At 39.3% G+C, this 20,471-nt stretch overlaps 1 protein-coding gene and 1 long non-coding RNA gene across 2 annotated transcripts in view; one reads left to right on the forward strand and one right to left on the reverse strand.

Annotated features, from left to right (window-relative positions):
- The window catches only part of LOC148886317 (uncharacterized), a 27,296-nt gene extending 26,487 nt beyond the window's left edge, over positions 1 to 809 (reverse strand). Inside the window, exon 1 of the long non-coding RNA XR_016117909.1 lies at positions 677 to 809. This is a non-coding gene — a long non-coding RNA (uncharacterized LOC148886317). The remainder of the gene's footprint in view (positions 1 to 676) is intronic.
- LOC148886318 (androgen receptor-like) overlaps positions 1 to 20,460 on the forward strand; it is a 27,644-nt gene extending 7,184 nt beyond the window's left edge. Inside the window, exons 2-8 of the mRNA XM_089017474.1 lie at positions 703 to 854; positions 978 to 1,094; positions 6,096 to 6,374; positions 7,369 to 7,513; positions 11,225 to 11,355; positions 13,102 to 13,250; positions 14,917 to 20,460. Coding sequence (XP_088873600.1) covers positions 703 to 854; positions 978 to 1,094; positions 6,096 to 6,374; positions 7,369 to 7,513; positions 11,225 to 11,355; positions 13,102 to 13,250; positions 14,917 to 15,075 — 1,132 coding nt within the window. The 3' untranslated portion in view covers positions 15,076 to 20,460. The remainder of the gene's footprint in view (positions 1 to 702; positions 855 to 977; positions 1,095 to 6,095; positions 6,375 to 7,368; positions 7,514 to 11,224; positions 11,356 to 13,101; positions 13,251 to 14,916) is intronic.
- Positions 20,461 to 20,471: the final 11 nt, after the last annotated feature.

Below are 20,471 nucleotides of genomic sequence, written 5' to 3' on the forward strand. Positions count from 1 at the left end.
AATATTTCCAACACCGTCCCCAGTTGAAAAAGCGCAGTGAAGTGTTGTCGATTTATTACACAACGTGAAACCCTATAACTCACCCTGTTTTAACATCCTCAGTGCTTGCAGATGCTTCGTATTACAGGTTTAAAGTCCTGCTTTACCTCTCAAATTTAAGATAGCTATGGTAGATAACCGTGTCCCAGACATTTATTTGAAGCAAAAAGCTACAGTATTTTGACTGGAGGTCCTAATTTCAACAAATTCTGCAGTAAAGCTACCAAACGATGCTCAAGTGAGATGGATTGTACTTCCTCAAGGAAACTAAATAAAATTAAAAAGCGATTTATAGCTTTTTGATACATATGATCATGTCAGGCCAGTCAGCACATATTATAATAAATGTTGTGGGATTAACATAAAAAACACACACACCATGCATTGTACACAGCAATGAGGTAAAAACAACAATCAACATAATACAGGTATATGAAGTTAACTATGTAAAAAAAACAATTAAATTAAATTCTGCATTCAAAGCTAACAGTGCAAACTATGTTAAAAGCCATCGAGAGACATGAGTGTGAATTGAAAAGTATAAATAGGAGAAAATGTCATCATTGAACATGTTAGATATCTATGTTAAGTTTCTGAAGTGGTTAGGCCCATTTGTGATATTAACGAGTGTACTTACATTTTTTCTTTGGTGGCCGACTGGAGGTTTGACAACAGCAGAGAGCACATGATCCCGATGGAGTTCTTCTACCCGCCACAGAGAGCTTGTCTGATCTGTTCGGACGAGGCGTCTGGGTGCCATTATGGTGCACTCACCTGCGGCAGTTGCAAGGTGTTTTTCAAAAGAGCAGCAGAAGGTAAATAAGAGTTAGAATGGAGGACTAGTGGATGAACACACATCATTTACTTTAAATCAAAATGACATAAGATATTGCCCCTTCTTTCTTTGCTGACCTAAACGTGACATCTCTCCTCTTCAGGCAAGCAGAAATATTTGTGCGCCAGCAAGAATGACTGCACCATTGACAAACTGAGGAGAAAAAACTGTCCATCATGCAGACTGAAGAAGTGCTTTGAAGCTGGGATGACTCTTGGAGGTAGGGTGGCCAAAAATATTATCAACAAAAAAAAAAAAATTTAAATGCCAGTATAGCTCTTTGACGAAGAAAACTGACAGATAATGGTGGATTGGATCCTTGTAGTTCTCAGCGTCACACTGGACCTAAGTGAAGCTGTTCTCTTCGTAAGAGGGCTGTAGATCGGCTTTCACAATAATAAACAATATGGCGGTTCCACAGCCCTGCTTGAAAGATGTTGAAACTGGTTCAGTTTGTTGTGAATACTATCTTTTAACATACATAAACAAATATATTTGTATGATTTTGACATCTATTTAGCAATAACAAAATCCACGTCATATCCTTCTGAAAATTTTATTGGCAGTGTTCAGCTAAAAGATGAAAATTATTTATATAATACACTTTGGATTTTAAAACAATTTTGTATATATAAAGAATTTTTTCACGACTGCTGAAATATATATATTTTTTTGCTTTTTACAAATGGTCCTCCTTTGACAGCGAGGCCTTTTTTACTGTTAATGCCACCGGATTGAGCCTCGTTACGGTGCTGCAATACACCAGGGGGTCGCTCTGTGATACATAATTTGGCTTCGTCAGTCAGAATTATCCTGATTTTCAAAGGCTAAAATTTGAAATCATCAATAACTTTTTTTATCACAAGGAGACATTTGACCCACATAAAAAAGCAAGGTGGCATCAAAGCAAAATCTGCTCAACTATTCGTTTTTACGAGCGTCGTAGTTGTCGTTGAGCAAATGATATGAAAATGAGCCAAATGCTCATGTTATTTAATGTAAAAATGCTCATTCATCCTTAACACTTGATTTAGTAATCACAAGCGTGTTCTGTATTCAGTTGCCATTTTAATGAGCGATAATAAGCTTTGGTGCACCGCGTGAACAAAACATTACGGGGAAGGCGAAGTTGTAAAAGTAGCGAGTGATTTGCCAAGAAAGACCAAGCACTTTAGTCTTTGCCCACGGCACATCCTTGACAACTCTTCAATTGCGGCATCATCACAATAGGGGATGTTATTGATAATCAAGCCCCTGACTGAGCCGCCCGTGCAATTTAGACCTATTTCATTCACTTCCCCTTACTGTCAGCCACATCTGCTTGTCATATTAGGCTGTAAGATTTGACAAGTAGTGGACTAATTTTGGTCTTGTGTTCAATTTCCAGTTCCCCTCCATTTCCTCATTCTGTTTACAGTGAAAATGGTACAGCAGGCACAAAGCTGACACGAGACGTGCGAATTAAAGCAGCAGACATGCCGGTAATTTGGCCACTAGTCAGTGACTAACCCGCGGAGCAAAAATGCCTTCTAATGCAGTGATTGGTCATAAAAAGGCACACCTTTTCTAGTTGGGCCTGAAAAGAGGCTCCTTTTTCACGCATGTTCTCATCATAAATGTGTCATTCACTTGCGGCATGTCACAGCACCATTTAGACACATTTTGTGGAGATTCAGAGGCCAACATATCAGACATTTTCCCATTTTTATTATCCTCCTAAAAAGCGTGTACGTGTTAGTCGTTGCATTTTTTTTACATCTAAAATGTAAGAAAAAAAGATGGGAATATTAGGGTTCTCTGTTTAAAAAACAGATTCCCTCCTTTTTTTATGCAAAACTGTAACAATTGTATTTTCCAGAAACAATGAAAAAGGAGATGCAATATTTTTTGGTTTTGTCCTAAAAGAAACAAGTCTTTGGTAATGCATATTTTCTTTTGAACACATCGCAATTTGCACTTAACAGTGCAGCTCAATGAGAACAAAATATAATAAATTTTGATGTGCAGCTGCAAAAGGATAACAGGATAAAGTGATTAATTTTTGACTATGATCCAGATTTGAATCTGTTCCATCATTCTGGTGCAAATTAGTATTGTTCGGGCATGGGGGAGGTCAGCCGGCGCTCTACTTGAGTCCATGTTACTAGTTCATCGTGGAATAGTACATGTAGTTGTTTCATTTTGAAGACAATTTTATTTCTTTCAGTTCTGGAAAGTCTTAAAAGGGAGGAAAACGACAGTTTTTTTTATTTTGTTCAGTTTGGCATCTGCTCAAGTACCATTTGAAAGGTTTCCATTTTTGATGAGATGAATTCCTTATTATTCCTGGAATGTTAATTATTTCCTCAAATAAGACCGAATGAGCGTTTTTTTTTTTTATGTAGAAGCAGGATGCAGCTCTTTCCAAGCTGTCGTCATTCACCGACCATCCCGCGGTGATATTTAGAGCTCTTCATCTGACGAATGAATAGGGAAAAAAGGGGGGGTGCAACTCTGCACACAAGACAGCTCATCTCCTTGTATGGCTCAGGACCAAATTCTCGCAAATGTATCTGTCAATGTATCAGCATGACATAAAATGCATCATATGAGTCCTGCCACTAGCTTTTCAAATTTAAAAAGTCGGCTATTCACGACACTCACAAAGCCCATTGTAGTTTTGAACGCTGCAAAATTGGAAAACAATCTGATTGAAGGCTTTATTGGCGCTTAAAAGATTCTGAATCAATTCATTGGAAATTTTCTGTTTATGTTGGCTTCAATTTGAAGGGGTAGGTGAGGGGTTACACTACGGTTAGTGCAACAGAACCTGTTTACATCTATCTACAACAAAAGAATCAAGGCCGTGCCTGACAATCCCCAGCAGGAACTTTTAATTAAACCCTTTTATTTGATGTTTGTCATGGGATAAAAATTTAGATAGGTTAGCCTCACAAATGACACTCCTATATAATCTGCAATTTGCTCTCACCTCCACCTCGTTTGAGGCTGGCTTAAGTTGTGTCTAAAACTGGCAATTCAATATTGAGCCAAGTGAGGTGCAAAGTGAAGTAGCAGTTTTAATAAGAGAGTCTTTCCACACAGAGGAAACTACGAGACAATTATTGTTCACCTCACCGTCGGTCGTTCGGCAGAGCAGAAAAAATTAACCACCAAAATGATTTTTAGCTGTATACAATTATTCTATGTCCATAAATAGGAACTTCCATTCTGGCAGAGTGCTTCGAGAACGCCACAAGGAAGGAAACGCAAAATTTAATATTTCATGTGGCTGTTTTCCACCCATTCTTTTAACATCTACAATAAGCACGTCAAACCTGGAAAGCTTTGGCTATCCTTCTTTTCTTTCTGTGTCTCATAAATATGATGTATCTTAAAAATACTTTATGCGCTTCTGCTCACTTTTGAAATAAATCTTGACTGCTTTTCCGAACAGCTATGTGTTTGAGCTTGTGCTGTCACCAGTCCTGGTGACCAGGAGTCATATATATATATATATATATATATATATATATATATATATATATATATATATATATATATATATATATATATATATATATATATATATATATATATATATATATATATATTAAACGACTGCTTCAGTTTAGCAATATTCACACTAGTCCAAGGGTCAGAGCTGAGACTGGGCCACGCCCCCCCAAAAAAAAAAACAACAACAACACGCATATTCTTCTGTTGGCGCCACACACTTGGTGATTTACGTCCAGGCTCAGAGGCCGTAAAGCCTTACGTGAGCTCCACCGCTTCAGGATTTAAGAGTGCTAACTTTACTAGTCAGCATTTCACCTTGGACGGATTAACCGCATGCCTCTGAAAGATACGTTTGTGGCCCCACCACGTTGACAAGTTAACGTTTTGTCTGGAATTTTGAGAACTCTTTTGTACAAGCCATACTTCTCAGCAGGCCGCACTTCTGGATAATGTCAGATTTTCTAATACTAATCATCTGAAATAATATCGCCATTCATCAAATAGTAACATGACCAAACTACAGCCTTATTTCAAATAAATGACTGGTACCTTCTGTTGTAAGAAAAAAAGTGCCACTATTTTAAGAGACGATTCTTTGAAGAGAACCCGTTACTCTTTGTATGGTATGACCAAGGAAGTTTTTTGAATAGCGATAAACCTTAAAGGTTCAGAAAGAGCAACAAAAAACATTAGTGGATTCTACTCCATCAAAGTACGTCACTTGGTCGATCGGAGTAGATTGTTAGATGCAACATCTGCCACAGGTTGGCGAGTGCACCTTTTTTCTCTTTGCCCTCTCTCAATTTCCCCAGTGCACTTTTTCCATTCCACATCTCTCAATTTCACTCTGCTTTTTAGCGAAGGATGAATATGAAATGTAATGCAAATGGCCACAATTTACCAAGTGTTGTGCTTCAAACATGTCTTTCTAACCCTGCAATACTTTAGGTATGATTTTTTTTAAAGAAGCCAGGGAGGGAGAAGGGGAGAGGGTGGGGTGGTAGAGGGTAAAAAAGCTATCCCTCATACAAGATGGCCGTGGACCTTTCCACCAGATGAGACTCGTCTGTTCAATATGACTCAAAGGTTTAAGAGATTAGATTAGTCTTTGTATTGTTTACTTTTCAAGAGGGTTTCATAAAAGCACACCGGATACATTAACTCATTCATTGCCGTTCCCCAATTTTTTCGAGAAATGAAAATATGACGTTGAGCGCCATTCCTGAATTTGTTCGGGTTTTGCTCAGACCTCTGGCAATTTTTTTTCCATCCCATTTGTGCAGCCGCCCCCACTTGCAACTCATACTCCAGCCCCATATAACTAAGGAATGAACAATTTTTCTGATGAAAGAAGAGTGTCTAAGGTTTCATACGCTGCATTGAATGTTGATGTAGTCCTAAAACTCAATATTCTGTGGGTCCTGGAATTCGAGTGACAATGACAAAAACCCTGCACTGGACTGGACACATTTTTGGCAGTGAAGGAGTTAAGCATGTTTACATTGATTATATCTAAAGTGGGATGACTTCAATTCACCGAACTGCAATCGTCACTTTTTAGAGACAGGCATACAAATAAATATTGTCCAATTTGAAAGAATTTTTTTTTAATCTGAATGACTGACTGAAAAAAAATATTACAGTATGTGTGTGAACCAGAACTAAGCTAAAAAAAAAAACTGACATCTGCATCTGTTTTGTTTCCCCCTCCCCCATTTCGTAGCACGCAAACTGAAAAAAATTGGACAACCCAAAAACACCACAGAGGATCATCCAGTTATTAATAAAACAGAGGTTGTCCAAAATCTCACCCCTGTGTCCATCCTGAATGCCAACTCCCAACTGGTCTTCCTCAACATCTTGGAGTCCATTGAGCCGGAGATGGTGAATGCCGGTTACGACTACGGCCAGCCCGACACAGCAGCGACTCTGCTCACCAGCCTCAATGAGCTTGGAGAAAGACAACTGGTCAAAGTGGTCAAATGGGCAAAAGGACTTCCAGGTAACAACTTGGTTTCAAGTGTTTTTCAGATTGAGTGTGTGAAGATATTAGCAAAGTTGTCAAATTCAGGACAGGATAAAAGTCACAGGGCTGCCACAGTTGGGCTAGAGCCACAGGTGCTACCAGGAAACTCATTTAGCCTCTGGTTAAGTAGAAGCACCTGTGGCAAAAGCCAAATGAGGCAAGGCTTTTTTTTAACTTTGTGAACCTCCACGGGGGATGAAAATAATTCATCATTTTTTTTGGGCTCATTTGTCTCACTACAGTTGTTAGAATTTGAATGAAATAATGCATTGTGGCCCACAAGATCATATTTGGATGGAGAAATACTTTGTTTTTTTTGGACATGAAAGGATGAATCAATAAATATAATCACCCAAAATAAAGAAATAAAATATCCATTGCTTCTGACTAGAGTTTCAAAACCACATGGCAAAACAAAAATGAAAAAGTAGTGACCCTAAAATTGATAGATGGGGAATCCGACATGGCGACACATTGAATTGATTTCTTTTTTTCCTCGATCAGCCAAGATAAACATTCATCCATCCATCCATTTTCCCATCCGCTTATACTCACAAACGTCCCGGGGTGTGCTGGAGCCTATCTCAGCTATCTCTGGGCAGTCAGCTATCTCTGGGCAGTAGGCTGGGGACACCCCGAACCGGTTGCCAGCCAAAGACAGGGCACACGCACTGACGAACAGCCATCCTCGCTCGTATTCACACCGAGGGACAATTTAGAGAGTTCAATCAGCCTGCTATGCATGTTTTTAGAATGGGGAGGAAACCATAGTCCCCAGACAACACCGATGCAGGCCCGGGGAGAACATTCAAACTCCACACATGGAGGCCAGAGTGGGAATTTAACCCGATACCTTTGCACTGTGAGGTTGATATGTTAACCACTTATCCGCCCAGTGATAAAAATGTTTTAGAATTTTAACTTTCAAGTCTGTCGAAGTGGTTTAAAATTGCTGACATTATCGCCATAGGTTTTAGGACTCTACATGTGGATGACCAAATGACTGTAATCCAGAATTCTTGGATGACTGTGATGGTGTTTGCCTTGGGGTGGCGGTCTTACAAGAACGCCAACGGCAGGGTGCTGTACTTCGCGCCCGATCTCGTCTTCAATGAGTAACGTATCAAATTCAATTGACACATTATAACATCATTTTCCTGCTGGCTCATGTCTTTTCCACTCACTTGCTCAAGATGCCCTGCTTTTTTTTGTAGAATCTATTTTTTTTTTCAAAGGATTTCCCTTCAACGATAAATAGGTGCATGCTTTTCAGCCTTTGTCCCTTCATTACTATGGGGTTAAAGTGAGGAACATTAGTTCTCATCATTCAAACTGATTGCCCAACTGAGTTTAGCAGATTCAGTTGAGAATATTGGTTATCACAGACTCTGCGGGGTGACCCGTGGAAAGAATTCTAATGCTTACAATAGGTAAGAACCTATTCATATCTAGAAGGTATTTTTTCACCTAAGTATGAGAAAAATAGTGTTAGCCACTGATGAGTTAAAATGTTATTTTAAAGCATCATCTGAACTGTAGGTTATTGATTTCAATTAAGAGTGTAAAGGTGATATTGCTTATAAGACCGGGAGAAGGGTGGGTCATAATTTGTATTTCCATTAGTGTGCGATTTAATTTTCCTCTTTTCCCGCTTGCACTCTTCTCAAACGTGACACCAAACGCTGCAATTATGCAAAGCAGCAACAAAAAGTGTTTGACAAAGAGAGTGTTCAGATGAGTTTGGGCTGGCAGCTTACGCCAACATTATAAAAAACAATGCGCAAAAAGGTCCTACTAAAATTTATAAAGTTATGGAATTAGGCACTTTTGTTTTCGTTTCAAGACACTAATGCATTTAGGTCATTTGCTCAGCTTATTATAACAGGTAAGTGGTAGTAGTTTTTATTTTTGAAGGGAAATCAGGTTTGATATCGACTGACCATGCATAATTCAACCCTACAAAAATAGTATTGTTTTTCATTGTGATTCCAGTTTTTAGCCATCTGTGTATTTAAAAAGTTCTGTGTCTATTTAATAGATTCAAAAGTTTTGCACTCTTTTTTATATTGCCTGTCCTTATTTTTAAAGTTTGCAGGTGAGTTATCCCACTGCTCGTTTGTCAACTGCAGGGCACAATGGAGACTATTCACTTTCCTATCTATCTACTTTAGTCGAATCAAGCATGTTTTTGGTATGTTGGGAGGGAGAGCCAGAGTACCGGAAGAAAACAATTGCATGCAAGATAACATGCAAACTGTACACTGATAGATCTGAAGTCAAATTCAAACCCAGAGCCTCACACCTGTGACACAATAATCACTAGGCCACAGAACTGGTCCATTTTTTTCCTAAAACAAATGCCAGATTTTCTAAATCTCATTGCAAACAAACGTTTGTTAAAGATCCAATCCAGGGAGTAGCCTGCCTCTTGGCAAAAAAACCCGCGATAATAGGCTCTGGCGCAACCGGTAAATCTTAAGAGGGAAAGAAAATTGTCTGGATATTACACATGAAAATGTGTCCTACAGGTGTTCAAACTATATTTCCCACCACGTTTTTGTGACCACATTAGGCTCTACTTAAGAGTTGCAAGTTGTGAAAATTACACGTGAGAGTAAATTTAAGTCACCAACTTCAGCATCAGGATAGAAGACCAATAACTCAGTTGTTCTTCAAGATGTGTGGTGGATTATCAGATTCAAATTGGAGAAAGTAAATTACAGCTGGTGGAGACCGTGTAATTCAGAAACGGTGGGTAATTTGAGCTATTTGAAAGAAATGTGAGCGCTAAGTGTTAATGGACCAAAGTGCTCCCTGTCACTTGGCGGCTTACTAACTCTTGCCAAGCCAAGTCTCGACAAAAAAGCCGCCTCAGTTCATTGTCACGAGACACCAAATTCAGAGGGGATTGAATAATTGTTGGGCGATGTGGAGGCGTAGCACACCTTTAGACGCCGATCGCCTCTAAGCTTCAGGCGCTTCGTTGCACGTTTTGCGCCAACTGCACTCTTCTAATTGCCGCTAAGAGTTTGGTCTGCACATGAAAGACGAGCTATCACAGGTAGGAAGAGATCTGACAAATAAGAATAGGTTGAAGCGGGTAGCATTAGTGGAGTCTAATCAGTTTGGTAGCACCTCACTGTCACATCTCTTTACAGTCCCATCACGTTTCATTAAAAAGTACTGGACTTTCTTCAAAATGGCCTTAGCTCCAAACACAATTACTAGAAAACAACCTCATACAGGCACTTCCTTTTTCCCTACACTCCCATAAAAATATAAAATAAAATACCATGAAATATCCATAATTACTGTAGCCAGGTGTCACGGTTTAACACGCTTGGCCTCTGTGCAGTTGAAGCGTAAACACCCTATAGTGTTAGCATGAGTAGTCAGTGATATCAATCTAAGCAGTCAGTCAATGTGCTGTCCACCTTACATTTTGTGAAGTGATGAACATTTAGCACTTTCATCAATGCTACTTAAAACGGCAGGTAGTGTGAATGCATACAAACACTTTGCCTGTGTTAAAATGCTTCAAGGTGTGGAATTCACACCGAACGGATTGACTTGAGGGGCTTGTGTCCAAATAGTTTTCGTGCCTGCCTCGCGCGAGTAACATTTTGTTAGCTGCTCATTAACAAAACAACAGTATGTCACTGAGGAAGCTGGTTTAAACTGCATCATCATACGAAGTGCACAGATCTGCTCTGCTGATAGAAAACAGTCTTGTCAGGACCTCAGCCATAGTAAAAAATGTGTTGTATATTTTCATCCCAGGCAGGGGCATATTTTCTTCCCTGCTGGAACAGCTCTTGAAGCTAATGAGTGAGAAATTTGATGACAAAAACAAATTACACTTGCTCATAGAAATCTGTGGGCGGCGCGGTAGTCGAGTGGTTAGCACACCGGCTTCACAGTGCAGAGGTCGCCGGTTCGCGTCCCGGTCCGGCCTCCCTGTGTGGAGTTTGCATGTTCTCCCCGGACCCGCGTGGGTTTTCTCCGGGTCCTCCGGTTTCCTCCCACGCTCCAAAAACATGCTTGGCAGGCAGATTGACCACTCCAAATTGTCCCTAGGTGTGAGTGTGAGAGTGACTGTTGTACGTCCTTGTGTGCCCTGCGATTGGCTGGCAACCAATTCAGGGTGTCCCCCGCCTTGTGCCCGAAGACAGCTGAGATAGGCTCCAGCAACCCCCGCGACCCTAATGAGGAATAAGCGGTACGGAAAATGAGATGAGATGAGATAGAAATCTGTTATTTTGCCGTTGTATAAATAAAAGGCCCCTGGCTTCTATCAGAAGAACTACAGATGTGATCAGAAAGTATAGTCAAACATTTGTAAGGTCAGGCGTTGGTGGGGCTAGATGGGGTCAGTCATATTTTGCAAAGTGATCTAAAATGTTCCATTACATTTCCCCGCTTCAATTTAGAATTGATGAAATATCCTTTTCCTGCTTTTTTGTGGTGTCTCAAGCTTTCGTACAATGTGGTAATTTCCCAAATCTTAATCAAATAGAACAGAAGCGGAACGATTTAACATGTGCGGCCAACCTCTGGTCACTCGCTATCCTGCGCTTGTCAGAACGGGAAATACCCAATTCATATTTTTTTCCTATTCTAACATTGCGAGGAGGGAAATGCTGATTTGTCCCCTCCGCTTTACAGTTGTCATCAATTTGGCAGCAGCCTCACTACTCTTCTCCTGCAGCTCATCACGCACCCAAATGTCAAATGTGTAAAACGTTTTAACGCCTCGTTTTTCTCTCGCGATTTGAGTGTTTCCGTGACCTCGTAACCTCACCATTCGCTCTTCTTACCGCGTGCAGGCATCGGATGCATATCTCTACCATGTACGACCATTGCATGCGAATGAAACACCTGTCGCAGGAGCTTGTACTGATGCAACTCACGCAGGAGGAATACCTCTGCATGAAGGCCCTGCTCCTCTTCAGCATTGGTAAGTTGGCACTTTTCTGACTTTTGTTTTCTCCCCCCCCCCCCCCGAATACTTACTTTTACTTTTTAGTTTTTTCCCCCGGTTTTCACTGTAAGTTAAAATATCATCATTTACCACTAGATGGTAGATGTAAACCACAACTCAGTTTTTTTGATTCCCCGCACGAGAGCGCTTTCGTCGCAGACTAGCGATGTTAAAGTGTGACTTCCATCATTAAAGTCGTCCATCTCTAAAAGAGATCTTTGCCCACTTGGGCAAAGATCTCTTTTCTTTTTTCTTTTCTCTTTTCTTTTGTCTTGGGTATTCTCCACAAGTGAGTGAAAAATGGAGCCACTGCAGTGATGACTCTGGATATTTTTTTTGTTTGACCGGGCGATCTGTTCCCACTTCCATCAATGTTCAAGAGCAGGATTGGAAAGTCATGAAGCATCTGTGCTTGATGTATTTATTTTTCAAATTTTCTTATTTTTGAAGGGAGGTATCTCTACTTCTACTCCCTATTTTGTCCAATTCGGCTTCTTACTTTGTTCAACCTCCGAAGATGAAGAAACAAAGTAACTGGAGAAAGGTCAACCGATGGATTGATTGTTTGATATCCGGGCTACGTAGAACATAAAAAATCTGGGTCAACATTAACGAGGGAACCTTAACGATCATGATGCAATGTATTCCCGTCTGTCAGCTAATTTAAGAGAATTGTTTGATGTTGCAATGCCAAGAATGAGTTGTAGCTAACGTGTTGTCATTGAGCCTGAAACGTTCGTCAGTTCACAACATTAGCAAAGCCGTGGGAACACGTTGTTTTGATCGCGTGCTGTGATCCCCCCATTACAAACACGCAAGTTACCAAGATGGAAACTCTTTTTGTTGTTGTGGCAAAGTATTAAAATGGGGCTTTTAGAGGGATCGTTGATCACTAACGGTAAATACACTTGTTAAAAAAAACACACACATTTGACAATTTTTCTTATGCCGCCTTGGTTTAAAATGGGTCGTGAAGTCCCATTTTTCAAAAAGTTACTGATTGGTGTTGTTTTTTACGGAAAAGACCGATCAGAAAAATCCAATACATTATATTAAAAAATGTTGGTAGCAGCTTCAGAAAACAAGTTCCAAATCATGAAACTTCCTTTGGGAGACTAGATAGTCTGGCATTGAAAATATACAGTAATAGGATTTTTTTTCTCCCCTTACCTTAGAAATGATCATGATTGCCAATCATTAAATAATGATTAAAAAATGTCAATCAAAAAGCAATTCAATGTTGTGTGAAAATGTCACATATAAATTGAAAGTAAATACAGTAAAGTCTCGTTATATCGATATCAGTTATATCGATAGTACTGCTTATTACGATACTATTTCTATGAACGCAAGGAGAAAATTTACATGCCGCAGGATCGGATATATCGATAGTCCGGTTATATCGATATTTTTTCCGACTCCCGAAAATATCGACATAACGAGACTTTACTGTAAATGTAAAAAAATATATTAATAGTATACTTTTTTCCTTGAATTTAGAAGTTCAATGAATATGTTTATTTTCTCAACATAAATAAATTAGTTGAGATCCTGCTAAAGTACGGGCAATGGCCACTGAAATGTGTTTTATTAATATCTATCTATCTCGATACGTATATAGCTATATCGAAAAATATAGAGAAAAAATATATAAGTACATCGATATCACTATATGTATATAATACAATACATGTATATATTTTGTTTTGTTTGTCTTATTAGTTCCAGTTGAAGGCCTGAAGAGCCAAAACTACTTTGACGAGTTGCGCCACACCTACATCAAGGAACTCAACCGGCTGGTGAATCAGCGCCTTGCAGCCAGTTCGCAAAGGTTCTTCTACCTCACGCGGTTGATGGACTCCCTCCACATAGTAAGTGAAATGCGCACATTTTTGCCAGGCTCCAAACAGAAGGAACAATAGGTTCTGTCTCGTTTTAGAATAAAAAACCCTTTGAATCTTTAAAGAGCCTTTGATTGTGGGCAGTCCAAAATACACTGTCATAATCACGCTGTCCACGGGTGTCAAATATAGGCCCAGAAAGTATAAACACAGTTTGGTTCTAGCCACTAATGCTTCCACTCCCCGTCACAAACTCATTTCTGCTGCTTGAGCGGAAGCACCTGTGGCTAAATCCCATGTGTGGCAAACTACAGTCAAACCTCGGTTTTCGAACGTCTCTGTTCTCATCCCATTCGGTTTCCAACCAAAAATGTCCTATTTTTTATGCCCCGGTATACAACCGAAATTTGCTTCTCAACCAAACTGACTGCACCTGAATGCATCACTCAACTACCCTGTGCTTCCTTATACGTCACTTCGTTATATGTCACGTCTTCCTCATTGTCTCATTGTGACCGACGCATTAATATTGTTGTTTTATTTTTGCGAAAATGCTGACATATTTGGTTAAGATCTCCTGAATAGTATGATTTTAAAGCAAGCAGAGGATGGTTTGAAAAGTTAGTGTGCCCTGTGTTTGCCCAAAGACCGCTGGTATAGGTGCCAACATGCCCCGTGGCAGAAAGATAGATTTTCATGTACAGATGTTAATGTTGATATTAAAAATTGGTGAAAATAAGTTTGTTTTTATAGAATTTTACACATGACCTACACATGATTATTAAGTTTTTATCCGGTTTATGCGATGAAATAGGTAAATTGTTTTCTAGACTTTGAACAGATTAAGATTTTTTTACATTGATTTTAATGGAAAGTGCTGTTTCGGTCATTGAACAAATCGGTTTTCGAACAAGTTTCTGAAACGGATTATTATCACTGTATTTTACTTTCTGGATTAACACCTAGTAAAAATCTCAAATTGACATGGCTGTGAGATGCACGGATTGTTTTGGCAAAGATCAAGTGCTCATATAATGGCATATATCGTAAACAATACTCTTAAATTCGCTGACAGACGGGAATACATTTTGTATACATAAACTGTCTTGCAAAAACATAATTGTTTCATTTTATCCACACAAGTATTTGCACATGCCCATAATGTTATGAGTTTTAGATTTTTCATTTTTTTTCCACACAGACTCCTAAAGATCTCCGACACCAATGTTAAATTACTGATATCAAGGTTCAGTGTCCCTCCCCCCCAGCAGTGTTTTAATTATACGGAAATTACTGGAAGAGAAAACAATGGTAGGATAGATAACATGATTAAAGGTGTTTGTCTGCATCATAGGCAAAAACAAGAAATGATATTCCTGCTGATGGACAACATTAACCTAGTGCACTGTCAATGGGCCCAAAAAAAAAAAAAAAATCACTGGCCATTTTAAGAAAATCATCCACCCCTCTGCCTATTTTGTAATCCGCTTCTCCTTCACAATAGTCGGGGGCTGTGCAGGAGCCAATGTCAGCTGTCTTTGGGCAGTAGGCAAGGCTACACCCTGAAATTGTTGCCAGCCAATTTCAGACAAAAAAATGTATCATACTAATAAAATAAAGTTATGTCCCTCAGAGCTTAAACGCTGTGTTAAAATTTGACCCCTTATTTGTCCATCTCGATTCTGTTGTATTTTAGATGGTGAAGAAGCTGCAACAGTTTACATATGACCTGTTTGTGCAAGCTCAGTCGATGAACACCAAGGTGAGCTTCCCAGAGATGATTGGAGAAATCATCTCAGTCCATGTGCCAAGGATCCTGGCGGGTCTGGCCATTCCCATCATGTTTCATGAGTAAAATGTGGAATTCTTACTTTTAATTTTTTTAAAATCAAGTAACATCTTTTGCTGCCAGACAAATCTTTAACAATGGCTTTGTACTGTTTCTTGATAGTTATGAGTTCATATTCGTGGATAATTATATCTCCTCTTTTAAGCCATATTTGTCTATTTGCCTTTTTGAGAGGGAGGGGAATGTAAGGGTGGGGGGAGGGTTTTTTCTACATCCGCTTCAGATTGTACGTTTCTGTTTTGGCTAGATGCATGCTGCAAAGCAAACATTCAAACAGCCTCCAAATCAAAATGGCACTTACCAGCAGGCTGGAAAACATGTTTGACACTGTGGGCACTTCATTAGTTACACCTGCAGTCAAAACCTAGGAAACAAAAGCCGGATTAAAAAAAAAAGTATTTATATTTGAGATTCTAAAGATGTTGCTTGCTTATCAGATGTAAATTTAATCCGTTCCTCTTGGATTTTTGGATCGATTGATGAGGATTAAAATGAGAAATGTATTAGTATTTTTTCAGAGAAGCAGCGGGGGGGGGGGGCACATTGGGGATTAAATATAAAGTGTAAATGTGAAGGAATCTTTCATTTTTCTTTAACTTTCTTGTCATTTGTGGACACTTGGATAAAACGTCCTTTTTCTGCATTGATATTAAAGTTGGAATCGACGGCATGAAGTGGTCACCTTTTTTTAATGGACTGGCTAAGAGCATCCGTAACAAGGTTGCTCTGAGGGTAGATATCAACTGTCAACAAATTCTCGTTTCATATCACTTGTTTGACTTGAAAAGTTGAAAAACCTTTGAAGTATAATTAAAATGGTTGCACTCTCTCATCATTAGTAACAGCAGTAAACATCATTATTCTACAAACATGATTTATTTGTGTATGTGCGCAAAATATTACTACCGCTGTTGTGTTCTATGCTTATTTTTTTATTTTTTGCAACGTGCATGTTATGTTCACCGTGTGAGGCTGCACATGGTCAGCCCTTCATTTGCTCGCCAGATTGCCATTAGGCACCGAAGTTGAGCTCATCAGACAATTTGTGAAATGATATGCTGGTGTGCTTGTCCCTGCCTTCCTCTGAATATAAGACAATGCTTGACATCATGTGGCTGGATTGTTCCAACTGTTCTTGCAAAACAGGCATCGATGAAATGGACTGGCCAGACCGTTTCCCAGACATGAATTTGAGTGCAGACATCTGGGTCAATCGCGTCTCCCTCCATTCACCAAACACCAGGTTGCACAACATTCAATTGGACCTAGCTAACAATTCTCGGAAATTGTCGTTCAGTGAGGCTATATTTGATATTAGTGTCACAGCTTTTAGCTTTTGGGGTTGATTTTCAATGTATTTTGGTATTTCCGTACCTGTACAGCCGTATAAAAGAATTGTACACATACACTGTTATTAATTAACAAATCAGCTGCTCTTAAAAATTAACAGATTTTTAAAAAAATGGTTGTTACCCTGACACAGCATCTTACTTGGTACTCTGCGAGCTGGCAGAAGCTTTCAAAATTTCTAATTCTGTTCACATGCTGAATTTTGGATCATTACCAGACTGGTCCCCTTTTTTTTCACCTGTCACTGAAATTTAGAAGAGTAAAATTAACCCTTTTAATCCATCCATCCATCTTCTGCCGCTTATCCGAGGTTGGGTCACGAAGGCAGCAGCTTCAGTAGGGAAGCCCAAACTTTCCTCTCCCCAGCCACTTCTTCCAGTTCGACCTGACTGATCCCGAGGCGTTCCCAGGCAGCTGGGTGACATAGTCTCTCCAGCCTGTCCTGGTTTGTCCGAAGGGTCTTCTGTCAGTGGGGCATGCCCAGAACACCTCACCAGGGAGGCATCCTAATCAGATGCCCGAGCCATGTCATCTGGCTCCTCTATGTGGAGAAGCGTTTTATTATTATTTTTTTTTTTCTCATTACAATCTTTTCAATGTATCTGTTTTGGCCAGTTAAAATGTCCCATCTGGTGCCGACCACTTCAAAAGATCCAAGACAGCCAAAAATGATGATTACATACAAATTGAGCTTCTTTGGCTCATAACCCCTCATTCAGTCACTATTAAATAATGTTGTTGCACCATTTAAAATTAATAAATTAGACCCTACTCCCCGAATGTTGTCCATACAGAAACCTTTGATTTAGCTGTGATTATGTCATGTTTTGGTGAGTAACAGTTTGTTGTCAATTATTTTGGACAACAGGATATTCTTCATTGATGCAATAGTTTGTTTTTTATCTTATTTTCTATATTTCATTCACCGAATGGGATTGGACTTGTTTAAAGTTTTTAAAGGCGGGAATGGCCTCAGGTGTAGATTTTGACTAGCAGTATTGTCCTCGTAAAAGCGGGCAGCTTTGGTATTACATTTCATTGCATTGTGAAAGTGTAAAGTATTAGTGGCGTGGCAGGCTCCTTTCAAAGTCAAAGAAGAGTTGTATCCGAGAGATATGGCAGCCTTGAGACAAAACATTTTTTTAGATGCAAAAGTTTGGCTCTACTCACCAGCGGCTTTGGGCTGTGCTCTAAGGATCTACCCAACGACAACATAGCCAGAATCATCCATATTAGAAGAAGCTAAAATTTGCCAAGGGGACAACAAATACAAAGAAATGACAGCCAGCTCTGAATTGGAACTGCCTTGTTTGTAGGGAGAATGACATGACTGAGCCAAGAACGAATCGGTCCTTTCTATGCCTTGAAAATTAACAAATCAAGTCTTCAACACGCGTGTGGCGACTTTCAAATTAACAAGTTCACTCTGAGGAAAATTGCCAACTGTTGGGCAGATTTCTTGTTTTGTTGCAATCCAACTGATTTAATTTGTACATTTACAAAGAAGGGAACAGATTTTTTTCCGAATAAAGGCTCATAGAACACATATTCAAATAATCCCAATCAATGCAAACAAAAAAATGTATGCCCCTAAATTCTAGATAATTCTTCTCTGAACAATAGTGCTTTATAGGGACAAAAAATCATTTTAAATTATTATTTTTTCTTCAAGCTAAGGCAGCTCGGCTTCTAAGTGTTGTACTTTCTTTGTTTAATTTATTAAACCACCTGTCACCTTGAAAAACTAAACACAAATCACAATTTGTACCTTTTTTCTGCAAAACCGCATGTTTTTGGTACGAGACCGTCGGCGTATTTGAAACCAGGAAATAGTTACAAATAAATGGCACTGCTCAGATGAGATTTTAATGAGGTGGGTGCCTCGTAATTGTTAATACTGCAAATCAAGAGTAACCAACATGTTGCATTAAGCCACCCAAACCCCCAAAGAAGCACATGAGCAAACTTTAAACCGTAGTAGGAACGAAATACGTACTGAGCTACATAGATTTTAAAATGAGATGTGATCTACACCCGCCATGTCCTCTGGCTTCAAAAAGGTTTTGTACATGTGGTTCCTGTGTCGTAGGAATTTCGATATTAAATATTGACCAAACAGCATGTTATAGAGGTCCTGTGACAAAAGTACAAAGCAAACGTCCATTGCATTGCTGCACACTTCACTCCAACTGAAAATGCATATATTTGCTGTTTTTTGCAACAATTCATAGAAAACCAAAGCAGCTATGGGATGATATTTGACAAACAATTAGAATGTTTTGAAATTGTATATACTTTCTGATTATTATTTTTGGTCAACATTTATCTTTAATGATGTTCATTATGGCCGTAATGTGCTTTTTCACAGATTAAATGTAAAAAAATGGTGTATGTGGGACACAATCACATACAATCATACACTATTTCATAGTGGAGCCCGCAATGTTTTTGTATAGCTGGTATGTGCCCAGTCTACTGCATATGAAAGTGGTTCACTTGTATTCTTACTGTATATATTGATCAGTGTTGCTTTGGGTCTTGTGGTACAGTAATGGACTTTTGGTTGATTTTCTTGTTCGACCTAACCAATTAAAGTGTTTTCCCAGTGTCATGCTTTTTTCCAATCATTTAACTTGTGCTTCGTCTTTTTAAGGCAATTAAAAAAACCATGACACAATGTGAGCATTTGAAATGAATCTCTTCATAACCAAATCACTTTGCACCACACTTCACGTTTCATAGCATTTAAAATGTTGAGGTGAGTTTCAGGAAGTTGGACAAGTGTGAATTGCTGGCATAAATCCTTCACCCTTGTGGTGAAGGATTTCGTATAAGGCTGACGAGTTCCTTATACAAATGTTTATTTCAGAGATAACATACCTTTCATCCTCGGCAATTGGCTAACCGCACTATGGATTAACTAAAGCTGCAGGATGTACCAATTGGCAAGGAATTTTCATCAGCTCCTGATGTGCTTGCCCGGCGGGTGCAAAGTATTTCGGGAACTCCACTGCCACTCTAAGTTGGAATGGAGTGGGAGGATGCCTGATTACAAATGGGCTTTTATGATCTCTGACCTTTACGATAGACTATTTAAAAACTCACTGGAATATGGCTTTAACTGAACTGGAAATGTACACAATAGATGAGGAAGGTTTAGAAGCGAGGCCTCACCGTTTATTCCTTGAGTTAATTTCTGGAGCTTCACTGTCTTCCTTTGGGGGTTTTGTATACAATTTCTGGAGCTTCACTGTCTGTCTTTGGGGGTTTTGTATACAATCATCAATGAAGAAGATTGAAAATGATGTTCTACAGTTGGCAAGAAAAAAAGGGGTGTGTGGGTTATCATACATACCTACCTGTCCCAGCTCCAAAGCTGCTTGTAAGACCGTGTGGTGGACAAAGCTTGTTTTGGTTGCGACGTATCACCTTATGCCTAAACAGAACACTTAACATGTATGCACATGTCCGTGTCAGACGTAACGTTTCTACTGTTCACACAAAAACAAGATGTCATTCCACGATGCAAGTTTCCCACTTTGCATCCCTTGTTAAGAGTAATGCCCTCATTTCTTTCCCCAGTGAGCAATGTACTAGCGCTCCAGGAGGAAAAAAAGTGCAGCGAGAAATAGAAAGTGCCCCCCTCTTTAGTTACACATTGTTTGTTTTTCTCTCAATCAAATTGGCTTGTTTTGTATCCATTTGTACCCATCACGTCACCTTGTGAACAACAGTTCCCGCGTGTATGGAAAACGTGCGAAAAACAAACGTGTTAAGAGTCAAGCGGTTAACTGTCACAAACAATGCTGGCTGTTATATTACCGTTGGGACAATCTGTTTTTTAGAGAATGGTCTAGGTGAAAAAAGTGCTAATCTTAGTGTAAACAATTGTTTTGAAACAAACCATATGCTGCATGGACCGGGAAGGCGTCCTACTGTTAACTTGATGACTTGACAGACCACAAAAAGATGGGAAACACTAAATATTCTAATCTAATCATACAACACAGTGGTAACAGGCATTTTCCCCCAAAGAAAGAATAAAAATAGGC

This window comes from Hippocampus bargibanti, linkage group LG16 (genome assembly GCF_051943395.1).
Source record: "Hippocampus bargibanti isolate YZ-2025 linkage group LG16, ASM5194339v1, whole genome shotgun sequence".
Classification (NCBI taxonomy): Eukaryota; Metazoa; Chordata; class Actinopteri; order Syngnathiformes; family Syngnathidae; genus Hippocampus; species Hippocampus bargibanti.